This window comes from Theropithecus gelada, chromosome 1 (assembly GCF_003255815.1).
Source record: "Theropithecus gelada isolate Dixy chromosome 1, Tgel_1.0, whole genome shotgun sequence".
NCBI lineage: Eukaryota > Metazoa > Chordata > Mammalia > Primates > Cercopithecidae > Theropithecus > Theropithecus gelada.
Genome location: NC_037668.1, coordinates 15,264,411 through 15,287,011, shown reverse-complemented (window position 1 = coordinate 15,287,011; position 22,601 = coordinate 15,264,411). Strand labels below are relative to the sequence as shown.

General features: G+C 41.9%; 1 protein-coding gene across 1 annotated transcript in view; it reads left to right on the top strand.

Annotated features, from left to right (window-relative positions):
* The window catches only part of OTUD7B (OTU deubiquitinase 7B), a 73,727-nt gene that overhangs the window by 18,360 nt on the left and 32,766 nt on the right, over positions 1–22,601 (top strand). Inside the window, exon 2 of the mRNA XM_025395035.1 lies at positions 17,805–17,955. Within this exon, the coding sequence (XP_025250820.1) occupies positions 17,871–17,955 (85 nt within the window). The 5' untranslated portion in view covers positions 17,805–17,870. The remainder of the gene's footprint in view (positions 1–17,804; positions 17,956–22,601) is intronic.

Below are 22,601 nucleotides of genomic sequence, written 5' to 3'. Positions count from 1 at the left end.
AGAGGATTGCCTGAGCCCAGTAGTTTGAGGTTACAGTGAGCTATGATCGTGCCACTGTGCTCCAGCCTGGTTAATAGAGCAAGACTCTTGCTCTTAAAAAAAAAAAAAAAAAAAATTTTTTTTGAGATGAAGTCTCGCTCTGTCGCCGGGCTGGAGTGCAGTGGCGTGATCTCAGCTCACTGCAACCTCCGCTTCCCAGGTTCAAGCGATTCTCCTGCCTCAGCCTCCCGATTAGCTGGGACCACAGGCGCATGCCACCACGCCCACCTACTTTTTGTATTTTTAGTAGAGATGGGGTTTCCACATGTTGTCCAGGATGGTCTTGATCTCTTGACCTCGTGATCCACCCACCTCAGCCTCCTAAAGTGCTGGGATTACAGGCATGAGCCACCGTGCCCGGCTGGGTTTGGTTTTTGATGTTTGAGATAATTGCCTGTGGTATTTCCTTTTATCCCTTCTTCATTTTTTTCAGTGAATGAGATAATATATTTGAAAGTATTTTATGAACTGCAAAGTTAGCACTTGTTATCACCACTACCACTACCAATAATAGTGTTAAAAATAATAATGGGATAGGACTCACTCTTAGAAGGGTTGGTTTCTTGGATTAATTTCAAGAAGACTCAGAACACAGTGAGATGTTTACCCAATGGCTTGTGTACTAATTGATACCTTTTGTAGTTTTTGTGGAAAAGAGAAGGAAAAACAGAAACCTTCACTGAAAACTTGGCCTATGTAATTGTGGTCATTGTGAAGCGTTGCCTATACTACTTGTACCCACTCAGTATGGGGCAAAGAAGTTTAACGGGATTTACACGTTTGACTGTAGAGGCTTAGAGTACATTCTGTTGGAAGCATCTGTCTGCACAGGAAGCAACTCATCCCAGTTTTGGTAAGATCAACCACATTCCTATAATACAGATATTAGATATTTTTAAATGTATCGATGTAGATCAGTATCTGCTAGTTTTCCCAGATTAGTAAGATAAAGGTAACAGTGTCTTTGACCAAAATATTTGGTTAGATATTATCATAAAAAAACCTTTACAGTCAATTTCTGATTATTACATTCTTGGAGAGAAACACATGACTTTAATAATCCAAAGGAGCAAATTGTTTAGTAAATTTGTTTAGTAAATTGAAAAAGCCTCTCACCTTTTAAAATTTCCTCTTCATCTTTTTCTGTCTCTTGGTCTGGCACTTAGTAAATCTTTCGTTAAATAAAGGCAGTTGGCTTATATCTATCTTGGGGTTTTCTCTGGAACCAGTCCATTAGATGAACTTTCGGAAAGCAGAGATGATGACTTACTGGCTGATGCATCCCCTTCACTTAGCAGCCTGCCTGGCATTAAGAGTGGGTCCTTATTAAGTGCTTTTTGAATGACTGAGTCAGGATGTTAAGGTTTTCATCAGGAGAGAATTGCAGTGACCTGGGCACTACTGTACTGATGGTGGGCCTTCCTCAGGGGAAGAGGAAATATTGTCTTCCTACAAATAAACTTGAATAAATGTGAATGTGAGGAAAGTTATTGCTTTGATGCTTTCAGGCTGTATACTTTTTTTTTTTTTTTTTTTTGAGACAGAGTCTTACTCTGTCACCCAGGCTGGAGTACAGTGGTGTGATCTCAGCTCATTGCAACCTCCACCTCCCTAGTTCAAGCGATTCTCCTGCCTCAGCCTCCCTTGTAGCTGGCATTACAGGCACGTGCCACCATACCTGGCCAAGTTTTGTATTTTTAGTAGAGATGGGGTTTCCCCATGTTGGCTAGACTGGTCTTGAACCCCTGACCTCAGGTAATCCACCCGTCTCAGCCTCCAAAAAGTGTTGGGATTACAGGCATGAGCCATCATGCCCGGCCAACACTTTTGGCTAAGGAGAAGTAATACAGTATGTTAAAAGTTGGTAGTTTATTTCTCTCTTGGTTTTATGTTTTGTCCTGTTCAAAATTTAGCTATAGGCCAGCCCGGTGGCTCACGCCAGCGATGCCAGCACTTTGGGAGACCCAGGCGGGTGGATCACTTGAGGCCAGGAGTTTGAGACCAGCCTGGCCAACATGGCAAAACCCCGTCTCTATGATACAAGAATTAGCCAGGTGTGGTGGTGCATGCCTATAATCCCAGCTACTTAGGAGGCATGAGAATCGCTTGAACCTGGGAGGCAGAGGTTGCAGTGAGCCGGGATTGCACTACTGCACTCCAGCCTGGGTGACAGTGAGACTCTGTCAAAAAAAAAAATAATAATAATAAAAATAAAAAAACCTCAAAAAACAATTTAGATATAGCTGTGATTTCTGGATGGTGTGTGATAAATAGCCTCAAACTATCAGTAGAAGAGAAAAACTATCCTGATGTCACACATAATTTTGTCCTACCCTCTTGCTACAAGATAGTTGTAACATTAGAAGAATACTTACAAATTCAGTTATATCTTTAGTAGTGACGAGCAAAACATAAATGATTATTTGGTTTTGGCATGCCTTCATGATTTTCTTTTTTTGAGATGGAGTCTTGCTCTGTCGCCAGGCTAGAGTGCAGTGGCGCGATCTCGGCTCACTGCAACCTCCGCCTCCTAGGTTCAAGTGTTTCTCTTGCCTCAGCCTCCCGAGTAGCTGGGACTATAGGTGCGCACCACCACGCCCAGCTAATTTTGTATTTTTAGTAGAGATGGGGTTTCACCATGTTGGCCAGGATGGTCTTGATCTCTTGACCTCATGATCCGCCTGCCTTGGCCTCCCAAAGTGCTAAGATTACAGGCATGAGCCACCGTGCCCCACCCCATGATTTTCTTTATAGATGATTTCCTTTCCTAAATATGGCTTGCTTAAGTGATTAAATTTCCTAGGTATACATATTTTTCTTTGGGATGCATCTGCAGGAGTAAGAGATTTAGCTGGTGGCTGGGGAAAGGCAGTTTTTGTAAATAAATCCACAAAGTCGATCCCATGGAAAATTGAGGGCTAGTGGTACATGTGAAGTCAAGGAAAGATTACTGGAATGGGAGTAAGCAGATTTATATTCTGTACTCAGTTTTACTATAGTTAGCTCTTTGAATCTGGACAAGTCACTTAATCTCACTCTCCTGGTTCTCTGTGTTGTCATCTGTAACTTGAGGGTGTGGAATAAAAATAATCTCTGATGTTCTAGTTCTAAAAGCTTATGATTCTAAAGTGTCAATCAGGAAAACAGACTGACTTTCTGTACCTCACCACCAGGTTTGTTCTACATAAGACCCAAATGTGAAATATTAATTATATAAATGAAGTATATTTTCTATGTTCTCAGGTAAACTAGAACTATCAGATTGTGTTATATGCTTGTAACTAATTTTATGTGCATAAATAAATGAGACTTGGTTTCTTCTAAAAGAAAAATTATTATTACAAAAGGTACAATCAGTAGAAATGAGAGACCCAAATAGTGCCCAGGATACACTGGGTTAGAGTTTCTGCTTTTTAACACCAACCTGGAAAATGTGTGTGTGTTTGTGGAGTTGGTGGGAGGTGGGGAGGATAGTAGTGGCTAGGAGACAATGTAGAGAATATGGATAGTATTTTAAAAAACAAAATAGTAAGAGTTATTTAGGCTGTGGAGTTTGCACGTCTAAACTGATCTGGTTTTGCTATAAATCCCTAGAAAACTGATATGAAGCCGGGCGCAGTGGCTCAAGCCTGTAATCCCAGCACTTTGGGAGGCCGAGACGGGCAGATCACGAGGTCAGAAGATCGAGACCATCCTGGCTAACACGGTGAAACCCCGTCTCTACTAAAAAATACAAAAAACTAGCCGGGCGAGGTGGCGGGCGCGTGTAGTCCCAGCTGCTCGGGAGGCTGAGGCAGGAGAATGGCGTAAACCCGGGAGGCGGAGCTTGCAGTGAGCTGAGATCTGGCCACTGCACTCCAGCCTGGGCCACAGAGCGAGACTCCGTCTCAAAAAAAAAAAAAGAAAACTGATATGAGCCCTGCATTCTGAGTCCGAATACATAGGCCCAACCTCTGTGCTATCTGGATATTGTTTAAGCTTTGTAAACTTTTCTTTGCTTTTTTTTTGTTTTGTTTTGTTTTTTGAAACGGAGTTTCGCTCTTGGGGCCCAGGCTGGAGTGCAATGGCACGATCTCAGCTCACTGCAACCTCTGCCTCCCAGGTACAAGCAATTCTCCTGTCTCAGCCTCCCAAGTGGCTCGGATTACAGACATGCGCCACAATGCCTGGCTAATCTTTTGTATTTCGTAGAGACAGGGTTTCATCATGTTAGGCTGGTCACAAACTCCTGACCTCAGGTGATCCCCTGCCTTGGCCTCCCAAAGTTCTGGGATTACAGGCATGTACCACTGTGCCCGGCCTAAGCTTTGTAAACTTTTCTATGTGTATGTGTTTTCCATCAGAATAGATGGGATTAAAAACCTCAAAAAGTATTTAATTAAAAAAATGTTTATTATGAGGTTATATTTATGAAAGTGCTTTAAAAACAAAAATTATAACAGAGAAGCTATTAGTGAACAGACAACTGTACAAATATAAGTTATATTTATTCATACAGACCTATTTATACATCTTGATGGGACAAATTTGAAACTAGTATGTAACGCACAAGCCTATTTTAGGTATAGATAACTCTCAATTATCCACATATATGGACTAGCATGAATAGTTTAGAACCACAAATATTTGCTAGGCATCTACTATGTGCTAAGCAATGTGTTAGACCTGTTTAGAATGTTTTCAAGTATTAAAAAAAGGTGCAGGCTTCAAGAATCTTATTTCTGTCTTGAATGTATTCTTGTCCTCCATCCTGGTGAGCTTTTACACGTCCTTAAAGGCTTGGCTAAAAGTTTAGAAGCTTCTCTAACCCACCTGGGTAAACTGGTTGCTTCTATATCTCTTCCTACCCCAATGGGCACTAATAACATATTTATATTTCTCTCATCAGATCAGAGTGCCTTGAAGGTAGGACTGGGATATCTCCAGGCCCCATGGCAATGCCTGGTAGATGGTAGACCAGCCTGGTAAATTTTGAATGAATGACTGATAGTCAGATTGGAGAGTTAAGATGTGAGTATCAGGAAGGTCAATTAGTATCACAAGACAGTAAATGATAACAGCAGATGCCAGGTGGATGTTTTGAATCCTGGGCCTGTAGATCAAATGAGATTTAAGTATGGCCAGGAAAGATGGAACTATGGAACTTAAAGATGGAGAATTTTAAAAAATGACAATAGTAGTAAGAAATATCCATCTTTTAACTGAGTTATATAATTTTATAAAAGACAAATTTCTCTCCCTCCCCCTACCCCGCCTTCTTTTTTTTTTTTTTAACAGAGTGTCACCCTGTCACCCAGGCTGGAGTGCTGTGGCACTATCATAGCTCGCTGCAGTTTTGAATGCCTGGCCTTGAGTGATCCTCTTGGCTCAGCCTCTTGAGTAACTGGGTCTACAGTGTGTGCCACCATGCCCAGCTAATTTTTCTGGGTTTTTTGTTTGTTTTGTTTTTTGTAGAGATGGGGTCTCACTGGGACTACAGGCGTGTGCCACTGCACCCGGCCCAAATTTCTAATTGTTCTGAGGCTTTTTCTTTGTTTTTTTTTTTGAGACAGAGTTTCACTCTGTCACCCAGGCTGGAGTTCAGTGGCACAATCTTGGCTCAATGCAAACTCTGCCTCCCAGGTTCAAGTGATTCTCCTGCCTCAGCCTCCTGAGTAGCTGGGATTACAGGCGCCCCCCACCAAACCTGAGTAATTTTTGTATTTGTAGTGGAGACAGGGTTTCACTGTGTTGGCTACGCTGGTCTCAAACTCCTGACCTCAAGTGATCCACCCACCTCGGCCTCCCAAAGTGCTGAGATTACAAGTGTGAGCCACCTTGCCTGGCCTGTTTTGAGGCCTTATAAGAAATTTATTAGTACTTGTATACTGAAGGAAATTAATTTACCAGAAGAAATTTATGAAGTAGATTAATTTCCTATGGATAACCAAGAGTGGACAGTATAGTAATTTGAATTTTTTTCTTTCTTCTATTTCTCCCCTTGAATGGAAATTCTGTAATTTATAGTGAAATGACTAAAGAAATCAAGAAAGGGAGAGAAGATTGTCAGCTACTGAATGAATGTTTGAGAACTGATTCTAGAGAGATAGTATGTTTTGCTATTAGCCTAGTCTCTTGATTTATAGTGTTTTTTTTCTCTTGTGTCAAAAATTCAGTAATTAGAATCTTTAATAGGTCAAGTAGAACTTTTGTTTTTGCAGATTATTCTTTTAAAAGTTGAATTTGTTGAGAGCCCAAACCTTGGACTATCCTTGGCCTTAGTTGAAAGGAAGAAAAAACTCATTGTGTGTTGCAAATAGACATGCTGGTCTGGATCTAAAAAAATAAACACTGACATGATTCTTGTTTCTATTTAAGCTACTATTGTTGTGCCAATATTATAATAACAGACTTTCTGTATGACTCTCCCTGCCCCCATTTTCCCAAAGATTACTTCCCTTCTGCAAGTCTTGCAAATTATTAAATTTCCCAAGTAACTGTAATTTAAGGAACCTTTATCAGTAGCACTAAAGAGACAAATGCCAATTTCCAAGTTCTCTCTTCACTAGTCCCTGATCTTTATATTACCCTTTGGTTGTTAATGGGATTTGTCTGTTGGAGTTTTGTATCAGGCCTGCTGTTTGTAGGCTTGATACAAAACTAGAAATTCTTGAAAAAATAGTTAAATTTTTTTGTGACACACATACATACTAGTGGTAGCCCACCAGGGCTAGTTCCTGAGACCTTAATGTTGTGTATCCACAATAGCATATGATAAACAAATAAATTGTTTTGGGAGTGGTTATATGACGAGTTGAGGTTTTTGTTTTTGTTTTTGTTTTTTAACTCCATGTTTGACTTAGGGGGAGAAAGTAGACATTCCCCAAGTATATCCTGCATTAGAGGTAGAAGTATGCAGGGTGAGTAGAAGGATATATAAACATTTCCTTCCAATAATAAAAAAATGGACAATATACATAAGATTAAGAGACTACTACAAAATCTTTGAACCTGGAATGAGTAGAAGTAGTAAGAGGTACAGGTGGGGGAGGTAGGATTGGTAGATGAAGACATTGGGATTCCAGTAAATATGTATGAAATTGCTGTTCCTGGCGATTTGGAATGAATGAGCTATGTAGCTGTGTCTGTACATCTAGGAAGGGACAGATACTTTTCTTTTGCTGTTATTTTTGAGGGACCATCTGGTGGAAGGTACAACTAAGGGACCCCCTTTAGAATATTTTCTTGAAGGCTTGAGTTGAAAGACACTGGATTGGAAATGATAGGCTGAGCACTGTGTGTGTGTCAAGACTGTGTTTTGGAAATGGTTGTGGGACTGAAGGGTTTGTTTGGGAGGGGTAGAGGAAGCTTTTAAAGGAAAGATACAGGGAGGGGGCTGTGTTGGGCACCAGTGGAGTGAGAGAGTGTATGGGAAGGAATTGGGCAGAAAGAAGGCAACTGACAATTGTTGAGGATTTATTGTGTATCAGTAAGCTGCCCTAAGGCTTTACGTATGTTATTTAATCCTAACAGGAGGGCTGAAATGCATACATTTCCCCGATTTTATACATGAAGAATCTGAGGCCCAAAATGGTTATATTACTTACCTGTGATTACACAGCCCTTAAATAGTAGCTCTGGGATTGGAACCAAGATCTGTCTGAATCCACAGCCAGTTCTTTCTTCTGATGTGGAGTTGAGAGGGGTTGAAGCAGTGAGGGTGGACTTCCACATGGTGGACTGCTCGTGTTTTCTTAGTCCTCCTCCCTGGACGAAATGTGGCATTGTGTGTGAGCATATGTTCTCTGGAGTCAGCTGGGCTGGATTGATAAAAATCCTGGGTCTGCCACTTTTACCTGTGTTGCCTTGGATGTATTACCCAACCTCTGTGAGCTTTAGTATCTTCCTCTGTGATGTGGAGTAACAATACAAACTTCTTAAAGTTGTTTGGAAGTTTAAATGAAATAATATCTAAAGCTTTAAAGCATATTACTTTCTTTCTCTTTTTACTTTGAGACTCATCTTGTTACCTCTGGATTGTAACATTTAGTGTTACATAGATCCCTTTAGAGTAGGATTGGTCTGGATTCAGGACTAGATCCACAAATAAAAGAAAAATAGAGTAAAATTGGTCATATTTTCTAAGAAGGTTATATTTTGTTTCTTTGACTTAAAGGACCCATATTAACTAAAGACAATCTGCCAAGACAATTATTCATCTCTCCCTCCCACCTAATCAAGAATTATGTGAAAGTTCTAAGTGCCTCTGTCCCTCCTCTTTCTCCCTGTCTGGATTCCTTGGGACTGACATCATAGACATGGAGGAGTCTCTGACTTTTTAAAGTTTTTGACAGTCTTGAATGTTGTGGTTTTCCAGTGAGTTTTGGGAAGAGTTGGAGAGGACTCAAATGCAGTTCTAATGCTTCAGTGGAATCAGGAGATGGGTAGAGAGTGAAAATGTGGAAGCTTTGGGGGATGTTGTAAATGAGAGAATGTAGGGTCAGTAGTTTCTCTGGCATTTTAATAGAGCTTTATTATCTATGATCTTTAATTTTGGGTCATTTTTCTCTGCCACTAAGTAAGTTGGACACTTGGAGTATGCAGACTGATTTTAATATTATTCTGAACTAAACAATGTTTAGGAAGAGAAATCTGTTGCAAATAAAGTTGTATAACAATCTTAAACAGATGTCTTTGAGATGAGTTACTGTTTTAGACTTGTCTGTGTACAACACTGATAGACTATCAACAGTATCGTGTGTGTGTGTGTGTTTGTGTGTGTGTGTGTGTGTTATGGGGTACCATACAAATATACTTCAGTTCATCTGAACAAAAATTGAGTGCCTGCTAGGTGCTTGGATGCTGGGGAATATTGGATGAACAAGCCAAGATTCCTGCCCTCAAATTGTTCCTGGTTTAGTGGGGAGACAAACATGTGAATAAACACAACTACCATGCAGGGTGATAAACATTATGATAGAAGTAGAGTACAGGGTGCAGTGGGGGCACCAAAAAAGAAGTAGGCAATTTAGGAATTCAGAGAACTTTTGCAAGTGAGGTAGTATTTAAGTTAGTTTTAAAGAAGAGGTAGGAATTTACCTGCTATACCTCGGAGTTACTCTAGTTAGAGGGAACAATATATGCAAAGGGACTGAGATTTGAAGCACATAGTACACTTGGGGAACTCCTAGTACAAGCGAGGGAATGATGGGAGGTAGAAAAGACTGAAGAGTTAGGTAGAGCCAGATCATGAAGGGCCTTGTTTGTGCTGTATAGATTTTTTTTTTTTTTTTCCATAAAGGGTCTCCTGTATCCATCAGGCTGAGTGCAGTGGTGCCATCATGGCTAACTGCAGCATCAACCTTCTGTGCTCAAGTGATCCTCCCACCTCAGCCTCCTGAGTAGCTGGGACTACAGGCGTGCGCCTCCACACCCGGCTAATTAAATTAATTAATTTTTTTTTGTAGAGATGGGTTCTCGCTGCATTGCCCAGGCTGGTCTTAAACTCCAGGACTCAAGTGATCCTCCCTCCTTGGCGTCCCAAAGTGCTAAGATTATAGGCGCAAGCCATCATGAGCCACCATGCCCGACCCTGTATAGGAATTTGTTTTTTTGTTTGCTTGTTTATTTTGAGATGGGGTCTCGCTCTGTCACCCAAGCTGGAGTGCAGTGGCGCAATCCTGGCTCACTGCAACCTCCACCTCCCAGGTTCAAGTGATTCTCCTGCTTCAGCCTCCTGAGTAGCTGGGATAAAAGGCGCATGCCACCACGCCTGGCTAATTTTTCTATTTTCAGTAGAGATGGGGTTTCACCATGTTGGCTAGGCTGGTCTTGAACTTTTGACCTCAAGTGATCTGCCCACCTCGGCCTCCCAAAGTGCTGGGATTACAGGTGTGAGCCACCGCGCCTGGCCCCTGTATAGGAATTTGGATCTAGGCTTTAGCGATTGAAAATCCACTGAAGAATTTAGAACAGTAGGATATAATACTATGATACTGGCATTTTAAATTGCTATAGTGGTTGCCTGTGGAGGCCAATCAATTGATGCAGAGAGGTAGAGGGAGGAGTAAGGGAGCTATTTCCTGGGTCCAGGTTATGAAAACCTGAGAGAATAAAAGAACTGAAGCCTATGGAAGGTTTTGCAGGGATTTGAGAGATATTTAAGGTAAAATTAGTAAAACTTAGTGAAAGATTATTTGTGTGGATACAGCAAGAGAGAAGTCCAGGGCGGCTCCCTGACTTGTGACTTGGATGATTGGGGACTATTTGCTACAATATGGAGTACTGGAAGAGGAATAGTTTCAAAGGATGGGAGCAGAGATGAGAGAATAAGCTCTTGTTTTTATGTTCTGAGTTTTAAGTGCCTGTATGATTCCCAGGTGAGGTGAAAAGAATTTGGGGGTGCAGATACATTTGGAGTCATGAACATGTGGGTGCTTAGGGCTGTGAATGAAGTTTCAATGAGAAGATGGAAGGCCTAAGGCTAGAATGGTGGGTGCACTAAGTTTGGTTCAGGGACAGAAATGGGAGTCCACAAAGATGACCAAGACACAGGGCCAGAGAAGCAGGAAGAGTGGTCAGTAAGTATCAAATGCTACAAAGAGAGCAGAAGTAAGGATGATTGTGATGATCTTATATATAAGCCAGTGCCATTCTCTTTCTGCAGAAGCCTATTTTTGTAGGTTGAGGACAAGGATTTTTGCAGGGAAGAGGAGAGTAACCACCAACAAATAGGAGCAGTGGAGGAAATATAAAGGAACCCCTCTTGCTTTGCTTTGTAATTTTTTTTTTTTTTTTCTGTGAAGTAGGAGGCAAGGTCATTTACCAGGAGTAAGGGGAGGTGATGTGGATTGGGTGGGAGGCTCAAGGAGCATGGTGAAGATATGGGATAGTAGCTCAGAAGATTGATTGAGGTACTAAGGTTAAGCAAAAGATAGCAGTGTTTCAATAAAAGGAAAGTGACTGAATAACATGTTAGTAGTCATATTGCTCTGCAAGGTTAGCAGGGAAGTTAGAATGTGGGATCCATCCAAGTTGGACAGATGAAATGGATAAGGGAATTAAATTTTCACAGGAAAGTAAATTAGGTGATCAATTATTGGTTTTACTTTGTTAGGCAAGAAGAGATAAAGTGGAATCTATCCATTTTTCTCAACCTTCACTGCTTTTATCCTGGTTTAGCTCTATTTTGCAAGAATTTTCTAATCAATTCTCTCCATAAATCCACTGTGCTTCTTCCAAACTCTTCTCATTGTAACCAGGGTGATCTTTTAACAATTCAAATCTGATTATGTTCTATCTCTGCATGCAACCCTTTGGTGGCTTCTCATTATGTTTAAGATAAGATCTCAAATCTTTAACAGGGTCCACTAGGCCCTCTCTTCATCCTCCGGTAGCACCATTCTCATCTTTATGCTCCTTCCTGCCACAGAACTTTAATGTTTCCTCTGCTTGGAGCATTCTTCCTTTCCCAATTTGTCTCTCCAATTGCTGCTTCATCTTAATTAATCTTAATTCGTAGATGAAACATAATTTCCTTGGGGAAGCTTTTCCTGACTGCCTATAGGAGATAACGCTCCCTTCTCTAACATTTCTTTATTATAATTATAATTGTTTTTGAAAATATTTGAGAAGATTATGAAAGGCAGAAATGTTAGATGAATTGTGCAGGTGGATGTTGAAATTGCTCAGGAAGATGGTAGGTTTTTGTGGGTTTTTTCCTCCATGCTGGAAGCTTTTGAGGATAGGGATTGTGTCTAGTTCACTGTTGCATTTTTAGTCCTGAGCATAGTGCTTCACACAGAGGCACGCCAAATACTTTTGTTGAATTAATGAATAAGGTGGTTAAGAGACTGGATGTCTTAGTGAGCAGGCAGGTTTAAAAGTAGAGAGAAGGCTGGGCGCGGTGGCTCATGCCTGTAATCCCAGCACTTTGGGAGGCCAAGGTGGGTGGATCATGAGGTCAGGAGATCGAGACCATCTTGGCTAACACGGTGAAACCCCGTCTCTACTAAAAATACAAAAAAATTAGCCGGATGTGGTGGCGGGCGCCTGTAGTCCCAGCTTCCCAGCTACTCGGGAGGTTGAGGCAGGCGAATGGCGTGAACCCGGGAGGCGGAGCTTGCAGTGAGCCGAGATCGTGCCACTGCACTCCAGCCTGGGTGACAGAGCGAGACTCCGTCTCAAAAAAAAAAAAAAAAAAAAAAATGTAGAGAGGAAAAACTGTAAGGAGATGAGGTTGTGGCCAGGGTAAAATGTTTGAGTTTAAGATTAAGAGGTGGAATGGTTTCAGGAAATGGCAGAGTCCAGGTTTGAGTTGTTGTTGCGGAGATGGTCTTAGTATTAGAAGAGATTATGAAATTCTAAGGCAGAAATGTTAGGTGCGTAATGCAGATGGATACTGAAATTGCTCAGGAAGATGGTAGGATTTAAAGTTATTAAAGTGCCTTTGGTCCCAGCTACTCAGGAGGCTGAGGTGGGAGGATTGCTTGAGCCTGGGGGCTGGAGGTTGCAGTGAGCCGAGATCAAACCCCTGCCCTCCAGCCTGGGTGACAGAGCTAGACCTTGTCTCTAAATAAATAAATAAAGTTATGTAAGGCAGGTGTTTAAGTCTTTGATAAATACGAGAGATAGGTACAACCTTTTCCTATGGTGAACAAATTAAATGGGTAAGAATCAGGGCAGTTCCAGGAATCAGTAATGCGTGCCCTAGTGTGGTACGGTGAAAGAGCATGGGTTCAGACTTTGGGCCACCTACCTGACTTTTGAAGTCTTTTTTGTTTCTCCATTTATAAATTGGGAATGAGACCTGCTGCAAGAGTTTTGTCATTAATTAGTAAGAGTGTTTTTTTGTTTTTTTTTTTTAATTTACTTTTTTTTTTTGAGATGGAGTCTTGCTCTGTCACCCAGGCTGGAGTGCAGGGGCAGGATCTTGGCTCACTAAACGCTCCACCTCCTGGGTTCCCGCCATTCTCCTGCCTCAGCCTCCCAAGTAACTGGGACCACAGGTGCCCGCCACCACACCTGACTAATTTTTGTATTTTTAGTAGAGACAGGGTTTCACTGTGTTAGCCAGGATGATCTCGATCTCCTGACCTCGCGATCCACCCGCCTTGGCCTCCCAAAGTGCTGGGATTACAGTTGTGAGCCACCGTGCCCGGCCGAGTAAGAGTGTTTTTAGAAGTGCTTAACTAATATTAACTTGTTAGTTTTTAATCTTGACTGCTGTCATTACTTCAAGATGGTGTGGAAGTGGAAGTAGGGGTGAGAGGCAAAGACAGTAGAAGCGAATTTTGAACAAGATAATTTATTCAGCCTGTTAAGTTTATGTAATGAGGTCAGCACAAATATTTATGAATGAATATAGATACAAGCAAGTAACGATATAAGATAGAATTTTATAAATAAAGGCCACTGTTTGGCTCATAACAACATCATGATGTTGATCTACAACAAATGTTTATGTAAAGAATGCTTTGTCTAATAATTTTGCGTGAAAATTCCATCATCCTTGGGAAGTAGGTTTTATTGTCCTGGAGAACAGAATCAAGACCGGTGTGTGAAAGTTATAGTTGGGGTGTGAGGCTGGTGATAGCTTTTGTTTTAGTTTAGAAAAGCATTTTCTAACAGTTAAAACTATCCACTAATAAAGTAGACATTATAGCAGAGTAATGAGGTCCCTGTCAGACCTTGTATTCAAGTGGAGACTATGTGATTTATGTCAGAGATGTAATAGAAGGATTCTTGCATGGGGGCAGGTATTTGGATTAAGTAATTGCTAAAGGCCCTTTCAGTTGGAAGATGTTGATGCCAGGTGAGAGCTGTCTTTACACCATTCAGTTAACAAATAGTTGAAAACCTCCTCTGTTTTATTTGAAAGGTTGAAAGCCACTGGTTTTCTTCTTCTCCCCCTCCCCCTTCCCCTTCCCCCTTCTCCTCCTCCTCCCCTTCCCCTCCCCCTCCCCTTCCCCTTCCTCCTTCTCCTCCTCCTCGTCCTTCTCCCTGAGACTGAGCCAAAAACTGTGTTTGGTTTGGTTTGTTTGTTTGTTTGTTTGTTTTGAAACAGGGTCTCACTCTGTCACCCAGGCTGAAGAGTAGGGGCACAATTGTCACACACTATATAGCCTTGACCTCTCAGGCTCAAGCAATCCTCCCACCTCAGCCACTCGAGTAGTTGGGACTACAGGCACACACGACCATGCTTAGCTAGTTTAAAAAAGGTTTTTAGAGACAGGGTCCCACTATGTTGTCCAGGCTGGTCTCAAACTCCTGGGCTCAAGTGATCCTCCTGCCTCAGCTTCTCAAAGTGCTGGGATTACAGGAATGAGCCACTGTGCCCAGCCCGAAGTTTTTTTTTTTTTTTTTTTTGAGACAAAGTCTTGCTCTGTTGCCCAGGCTGGAGTGCAGTGGTGCTATCTCAGCTCACTGCATCTCCGCCTTCCTGGTTCAAATGATCCTTCTGCCTCAGCCTCCCTAATAGCTGGGACTAGCCACCACGCCCAGCAAATTTTTGTATTTTTAGTAAAGATAGGGTTTCACCATGTTGGCCAGGCTAGTCTCAAACTCCTGATCTCAGGTGATCCACCCTCCTTGGCTTCCCAAAGTGCTGGAATTACAGGCATGAGCCACCGTGCCTGGCCCAAACACTGTGTTTTAATCATTGGTTTGATATCTCCATTTGGAATTTGAAAAGCTTAAGCAAGGTATTAGTGGTGATGTAACAAAAGCTGTTGATCTCACCTGTTGGGTGGGTTTAGGTCAGGGTCCACAGCATGCACCTGGAGACATCAAATGTAAGAATGTGCTGTTAAGAAGTTTGGCTTAGTGCTTCAAATTTTTGCTAAAGAGCAAGGCATTCTAGATAATGTTGAGCCTCTAAATTACTTTGTTAAAATATGTTTTTTTAAAGAATAGCCTGTGTGCTATGTTGACATGTGAGGTCTATGATGCCGTAACACTGGTTTTGATTCACTTCTCTCACTCAGAAGACTGGCTGTGAAATTGCCTACATGCCTATGGCTTAGTCAAGTCTTCCTTTTTGCTGAGCACCTGTTTGTGATTACTATTTTGTGTACTTATTGTATATTTCTCACATTCTTTCAGAAAGTTATTAAAATGGCTTTATAGTTGCATTGCTTTTTTTAAAGAGAGAAGATTGAAATTTATTTTGCAGCTATACACTTGGTTTTGGATTATTCATGTGTATAAATTATTTATTATTTATTATTATTTTTTTTTGGGGGGACGGAGTCTGGCTCTGTCACCCCGGCTGGAGTGCAGTGGCCGGATCTCAGCTCACTGCAAGCTCCGCCTCCTGGGTTTACGCCATTCTCCTGCCTCAGCCTCCCGAGTAGCTGGGACTACAGGCGCCCGCCACCTCGCCCGGCTAGTTTTTTGCATTTTTTAGTAGAGACGGGGTTTCACCGTGTTAGCCAGGATGGTCTCGATCTCCTGACCTCGTGATCCGCCCATCTCAGCCTCCCAAAGTGCTGGGATTACAGGCTTGAGCCACCGCGCCCGGCCGTGTATAAATTATTTGAGCTGGTACCACTTCCTGTGACCTAAGGCTGTGGCTAAAATGGGTTTGGAGAAGAAATTCTTGCCTATATTGGGGGATGGAAGGAGGATTTATTCATCTATTGATTCTGAATTTAATTCCTAATTCCTGAAGGTAGGGACTGATTTACTTTATAACTTGACATTTTGAATTTGAGGTATCTTAGACCAAAAGTTCTTTATGTATTAGTAATTCTTTCTGATAATTATGATATCGAAACTCAGGTAAATTTAAAATTGACAATATCTAGAATAATAGATAGTCAAAGATCATAGATCATGAGGCTGTAGTGAACTGAAGAAGTTTATTTTTTAAACCTTGAAAGTATCTTAGGAGTCATCTAATCCAAGTCTAGATTATAGAAGAGACAACTGAAACCCTGTAAGTAATCTGACCAAAGTCACCTAGTTAATACATATAGGTGTATGTAGGTAAACTCATATAGTGTGAGGGTGGTAAGAGTAGTGACAGCATGGTTGATGTCCCTTTAGAAAGGAGAGTTTTTAAAACTTAGAAATAGAAGGGTGATAAGAAGTGCCCTAGAATTTCTGATCTGCTAAGCTTCAAATTGGTTGGTTTGTTGGTAGCTGATGTGGAAGTTGGCTTAGTCATTGAATCATTTATTCTTCAGACATTTGACTACCTACTATATTATACATGCTACACTAGATCTTGGAGTTACAAAAATGAAGAAATCGTGTCCCTGCACTCACGGATCTCTTGTACTACTAGAACAGGACAAGAGAGAATAATTTCTATTTTGCCATCTCTCTCTCTCAAAAAAAAAAAAAAAAATCCAGTGTTAGCAAGTTCGTGACCTACTGGTTTTATAACCCACAAATCTTGTTTGTTTATTTGCCTTGTCACTTATTGCCTTCAACAATTATACTTTGACCTTTCCCAAAAGGCAGGGGATTGGTGGGTATGGTAGGGAAAGTGTACCTGGCGACTTAATGAATGAGTCTTCTATAGAAAACTGTAAACTTGGCAGAATTTGGTCAGAGATTGTTCTTCACTCTTACTACTTCCCTCTGACTTTTAACCTCAGAGGAATGTTGGATTGGTGCCAGCTGTCAGGTCAGGGACATAATTTCTGCCACAGTCTGAAAGAAGAGATCTTTTTCAGTTGAACTTATTTGGCAGTCATTTGTCCTGCGTGGAGAAAGACGTGTTTGGAGTAGATGTGTTTCCTGGGTTCATGAGGTTAATGGACAGAGATTGACTCTTGTTATGAACCTTTCAGGTCCCCACTCTGCTTTGTGGAGTAACTTATATTTAATTTAATTTAATTTTTTGAGATGGAGAGTCACTCTTTTGAGCAGGCTGAAGTGGTGTGATCTCGGCTCAATGCAACGTCCGCCCCACGCGGGTTCAAGTGATTCTGTTGCCTCAGCCTCCCGAGTAGCTGGGATTACAGGTGCCTGCCACCATACCTGGCTAATTTTTGTAATTTTAGTAGAGACGGGGTTTCCCCATGTTGGCCAGGCTGATCTCAACCTCCTGACCTCAGGTGATACACCTGCCTCAGCCTCCCAAAGTGCTGAGATTAAAGGCGTGAGTCACTGCACCTGGCCTAATATTGTATTTTGAGTAGTTTTAGCTATCAGTTTACTCCTCTGCTAGCATCAAAACACTAGTCAACTCTGAAATTATCCAGTGTATAGTAATTGTTCATTCACTCAACAAATATTTATTGAGGGCCAGTGTGCCTAGCACTGTGCCAAGTGATACATGCAGGGGATATATTAGTGAAGGAGACATACAAGTTTCCTGCTTTCAAGAAACTTTTATATTAGAGGAGATGGCTAGACAGCAACTAATTAAAATAATTTGAGAGTATTCAAGTGCCAGGAAGGAAATAAACAAAGCTACCATGTTAGAGACTATTGCAGGTGGGGAGTTCTTCAGGATAGTAGCCTGTTGCTTCCTTCTTTAGTTTGGATAAGCAAACTCATGGTAGAAAAGCAGTACTCAGGAAAAGTACAGGAAAAGCATTTTTCAGAGTGGTATTACAGGTTACTGGTTAATGTAGATGTTGAGATATTAATGTTAATGAAGAGTTAGGAAATAAAATGTTACTCTTCATAAGTTTAAAGTGCTGTATTTTAAAATTCAACTGAAATGAATGAGCTAGGATAGTTTCCCCATTTGGTTAGGAAGGTGCTGACATGGGGCTGTGATTATCCTGTTCCAGTGTAATTTGAGCCTTATGTATTTATTTATTCCTCAGGTGGATGCCTGAATTTTGATCTATGTTCTACCTACATCCAGCTGGCTGAAAGTACTTGATGATCACATGACCCTGGACATGGATGCTGTTCTGTCGGATTTTGTCCGTTCCACAGGAGCAGAGCCAGGGCTAGCGCGAGATCTCCTAGAAGGTGAGGAGTTGTAGGGGAGAATGAGAAAAGAGAAAGTAAAATGTAGTATTTATCATTAGGATGATTTGGAACATTTAAGGTGATCAGGAAGATACTTTGTGTATGGTAGGCCCTACAGTTAATTCTAATGATATACTTTGTGTGTAACCCATCATAATTTGAAATTTTAAAATCCCTTTTTCACCTTGAACTTCCTGGGGTAGTTTTTTCCACTGTCAGTTTATGCTCAGGCAGTGCAAGTGAAATTTTATATTAGTTCATTACAAACATAATTTTATTTTATTTTCATTTATTTATTTATTTTTGAGACAGAGTCTCGCTCTATTGCCCAGGCTGGAGAGCACTGGCACAATCTTGGCTCACTGCAATCTGTGCCTCCCAGGTTCAATCAATTCTCCTGCCTCAGACTCCTGAGTAACTGGGATTACAGGTGCCTGCCATCACACGCAGCTAATTTTTGTATTTTTTAGTAGAGTTGAGGTTTCACCTGTTGGCCGGACTGGTCTTGAACTCCTTACCGCAGGTAATCTGCCTGCCTTGGCCTCCCAAAGTGCTGGGATTACAGGCATGAGTCACTGTGCCCAGCCTAAAAACATAATTTTAGATGTTTAAGACTTCCTCTTTATATATAAGTGTCTTTAGGGTTTTCATGATGGGATCATCCATGGTTTTGTTCTTTCCTTACATAACATACATTACAGGTAATTCTATGTTGAGTAGATCAATTTAATGTTTTCATTTTGCTGCTTTTGTTTACTTATATCTTTATATACATAAGTTTGAATGTTCTAGATTTTTTTATTATTATTATTATTGAGACGGAGTTTCGCTGTTGTTGCCCGGGCTAGAGTGTGGTGGTGCAATCTTGGGTCACTGCAACCTCCTCCTTCCCGGGTTCATGCAATTCTCCTGTCTCAGCCTCTGGAGTAGCTGGGGTTACAGACATGTACCACCACACCCAGCTAATTTTGTATTTTTAGTAGAGATGGGTTTTCTCCATTTTGGTCGGGCTGGTCTCGAACTCCTGACCTCAGGTGATCCACCTGCCTCGGCCTCCCAAAGTGCTGGGATTTCAGGCATGAGCCACCGTGCCCAGCTGAATATTCTAGATTTTAAGGTCCTGAAGGGTTAGAATCATGTCCCTAGGATTCTTTGTTTACAGTCACAAATAATAGATGGCAATATGAAAATATGTAATGACACAAACAGGCAGGCCTATGGGGAAGGGGCAAGTTCTTAGCATACATAGGTAATATTTTAAATTGCCAGCCCTTAACAAGGTGTGACAATTAGACATTTGCTTGGCTACCTGTGAGGAGAGCATGAGTTTGGAAACAGAAGATCAGGGTTTAAATTCCAGTTTAGTAATTCAGTATAGCTTTGCCTTTAATTTGCATTTTCTTTTTTTTTTCTTTTTGAGACGGAGTCTCGCTCTGTCACCTAGGCTGGAGTGCAGTGGCGCGATGTCGGCTCACCACAACCTCCACCTCCCAGATTCAAGCGTTTCTCCTGCCTCAGCCTCCCGAGTAGCTGGTGGGACTACAGGTGCCCAGCTAATTTGTTTATTTTTAGTAGAGATGGGGTTTCACCATGCTGGCCAGGCTGGTTTCAAACTTCTGACCTCGTGATCCGCCCACCTCAGCCTCCCAAAGTGCTAGGATTACAGGCATGAGCCACCGTGCCCAGCCTAATATGCATATTTAGTTTCATCTCCTACTACTTTTCCCTATACTTCTATGCAGCCAGGCCTGACTTGTCACCTCTCGGTGATCATGTTAGGTTACTTCCTGAGTTTGCAGCATTTCTTTCCTCTATTATTCTCCTTGTCCTTCAAGATTCAGCTCAAATGTTTCCTCTTTCATAAAATCCTCAACGTTTCTGCATTCCTCTTATAACGTGTTGAACACTTATGAGTGTTCAATATGGGCAAAGTACTTGAGATATGTTATTTTATTCTCACAACCACTGTACAATAAAGTTTTAGTATCCTGGAGTTATAATTTTAAAACCTGAGGCTCAGTGAAGTTAAGTAGGATTTGAACCTAGGCAATCTGGTTTCAGAGTGTGGCTGTAAACAATTATGTTATAAATCATTGCTAGCATGCTCACATGTGTGCGCGTGCGTGCGCACGCACACATACACACACATGCTGTGAAAGAAATGTCGAGGGTTCTGTGAGAGTGAAGAAAGAACCCTAACTTAGATCTAGAGTGCAGGAAGGCCTTTTCTGAGGAGTGATTTTTTAAGCTGAGCCCTGAAGGACAAGTAGGAGCAGCAAGACAAAGGGATATAGAAGAGAGTGTTTATGCAGAATAAACAGCTTATGCAAGGGCCCAAAGGTGCAAGAGAGTTTGGCACATTGGAGAAACTATTAATAATGAGGTAGTAAGAATGGTGCAAGAGTGGTAGGAAGCTGGTGAGATAGGTAGGAAGCAGAAAATAGGGGCTCTAGCCAGGTACGGTGGCATTCACTATAATCCCAGCTACCTGGGAGGCTGAAGTGGGAGGATCGCTTAAGTCCAGGAGTTTGAGACCAGCCTGGGCATAGCAAGACCTCGTCTCTTTAAAAAAAAAAAGAAAGAAAAGAAAGGAAGAAAGAGAGAGGCTGGGCACAGTGGCTCATGCCTGTAATCTTAACACTTTGGGAGGCTGAGGCAGGCAGATCACCTGAGGTCAGGAGTTTGAGACCAGCCTGGCCAACATGGTGAAACCCCATCTCTACTAAAAATACAAAAATTAGCTGGGTGTGGTGGCGGGTGCCTGTAGTCCCAGCTGCTCGGGAGGCTGAGGCAGGAGAATCTCTTGAACCTGGGAGGCACAGGCTGCAGTGAGCCGAGATTCTGCCACTACACTCCAGCCCGGGTGACAGAGTGAGACTCTGTCTCAACAACAACAACAAAAAGTTATTAAGAAAAAAAAAAGAAAGAAAAGAAAAAAAGAGAGTGCAGGGCCTTTGTAGGCTATGATGTGAGGAGTTTAAATTTTATTCTAAGTTCACTAGGAAACTGGTGAAGGATTTTAATCAGGGGAGTGACATGACTGGATTTGAGTTTTTAACAGTGTACTTGTAGAGAACACTCTGGCCAGAGAATAAATGATTAAAACAGTTAGGAATATTGCCTTAGTTCAGGTGACAGATGATGATGATGTAGACTAAGGTGGTAGCAATAGATAGAAGTGGGTGGAATTAAGATAATTTAGAAGGAAAAATACAAAAAACTTAGCTCAGCATGGTGGCACACGCCTGTAATCCCAGCTACTCAGGAGGCTGAAGTGTTAGAATTGCTTGAACGCAGTAGGGCGGAGGTTGCAGTGAGCCGAGATTGCACCACTGCACTCCAGCCTGGGTGACAGGACGAGACTCTGGAGTTCCAGACCAGCCTGGCCACGATAGTGAAACCCTGTCTGTACTAAAAAAATACAAAAATTAGCCGGGCATGGTGGTGCACACCTGTAATCCCAGCTACTTGGGAGGCTGAGGCAGAGAATGGCTTGAACCCGGGAGGTGGAGGTTGCAGTGAGCTGAGATCATGCCACTGCACTCCAGCCTGGGCAACAGAATGAGACTCCATCTCAAAAATGAAAAAGAAAAAAAAAAAAGAAAAAAGTTTAGAAGGGGCATAAAAGGACCACATCCTCATTTTCTTTCTGTTGCTTGTTTTTTCTTTTAAAACTGAGGCCGGGTGCAGTGGCTCATGCCTGTAATCCCAGCACTTTGGGAGGCGGAGGCAGGTGGATCACCTGAGGTCAGGAGTTTGAGACCATCCTGGCTAACACGGTGAAACCCCGTCTCTACTAAAAAATACAAAAAACTAGCTGGGCGAGGTGGCGGGCATCTGTAGTCCCAGCTACTCGGGAGGCTGAGGCAGGAGAATGGTGTAAACCCGGGAGGCAGAGCTTGCAATGAGCTGAGATCCGGCCACTGCACTCCAGCCTGGGCGACAGAGCAAGACTCCGTCTCAAAAAAAAAAAAAAAACACCAAAAATTAGCCGGGAGTGGTGGCACGCGCCTGTTATCACAGTTACTTGAGAGGCTGAGGCAGGAGAATTGCTTGAATCCAGGAGGAGGAGGTTCCAGTGAGCCGAGAGTGTGCCACTGCACCCCAGCCTGGGTATCAGAGCAAGACTCCATCTCAATAACAACAACAAGTTAACTGATTGTATTTCAATAGGACTTGTTCGGTTTTTGTTTTGTTTTGTATGAGATGGGGTCTCACTCTGTCATCCGGGCAGAAGTGTAGTTGTGTGATCTTAGCTCACTGCAACCTCTGCCTCCTGGGCTCAAGTGAGCCTCCCATCTCAGCCTCCTGAGTAGCTAGGCCTACGAACACACACCACCACACCTGGCTAATAGGACTGTTCAATACTGATAATAGAAAAGAAGAGAAAGAAATCAAAAGTAAACTATCGTATTATAAAGAACAAATTAGAGAGGAAAGAGATTAGGAGGAGAGAGATCAGATAGAGAATTCCTTCCTAAAAGACCAAAGACCAAGTAAAGATTATGAGGACCTCAAATGGGGCAGTGGCAATAAAAATGGATAATAAGAAATGGATTTGAGAGATGTTTTAGGGATACAAACAACTATGAAGATTGACTTGGTGGTGAGGGAAGAGGAAGAGTGTGATCTGAGGAAACTTGAGG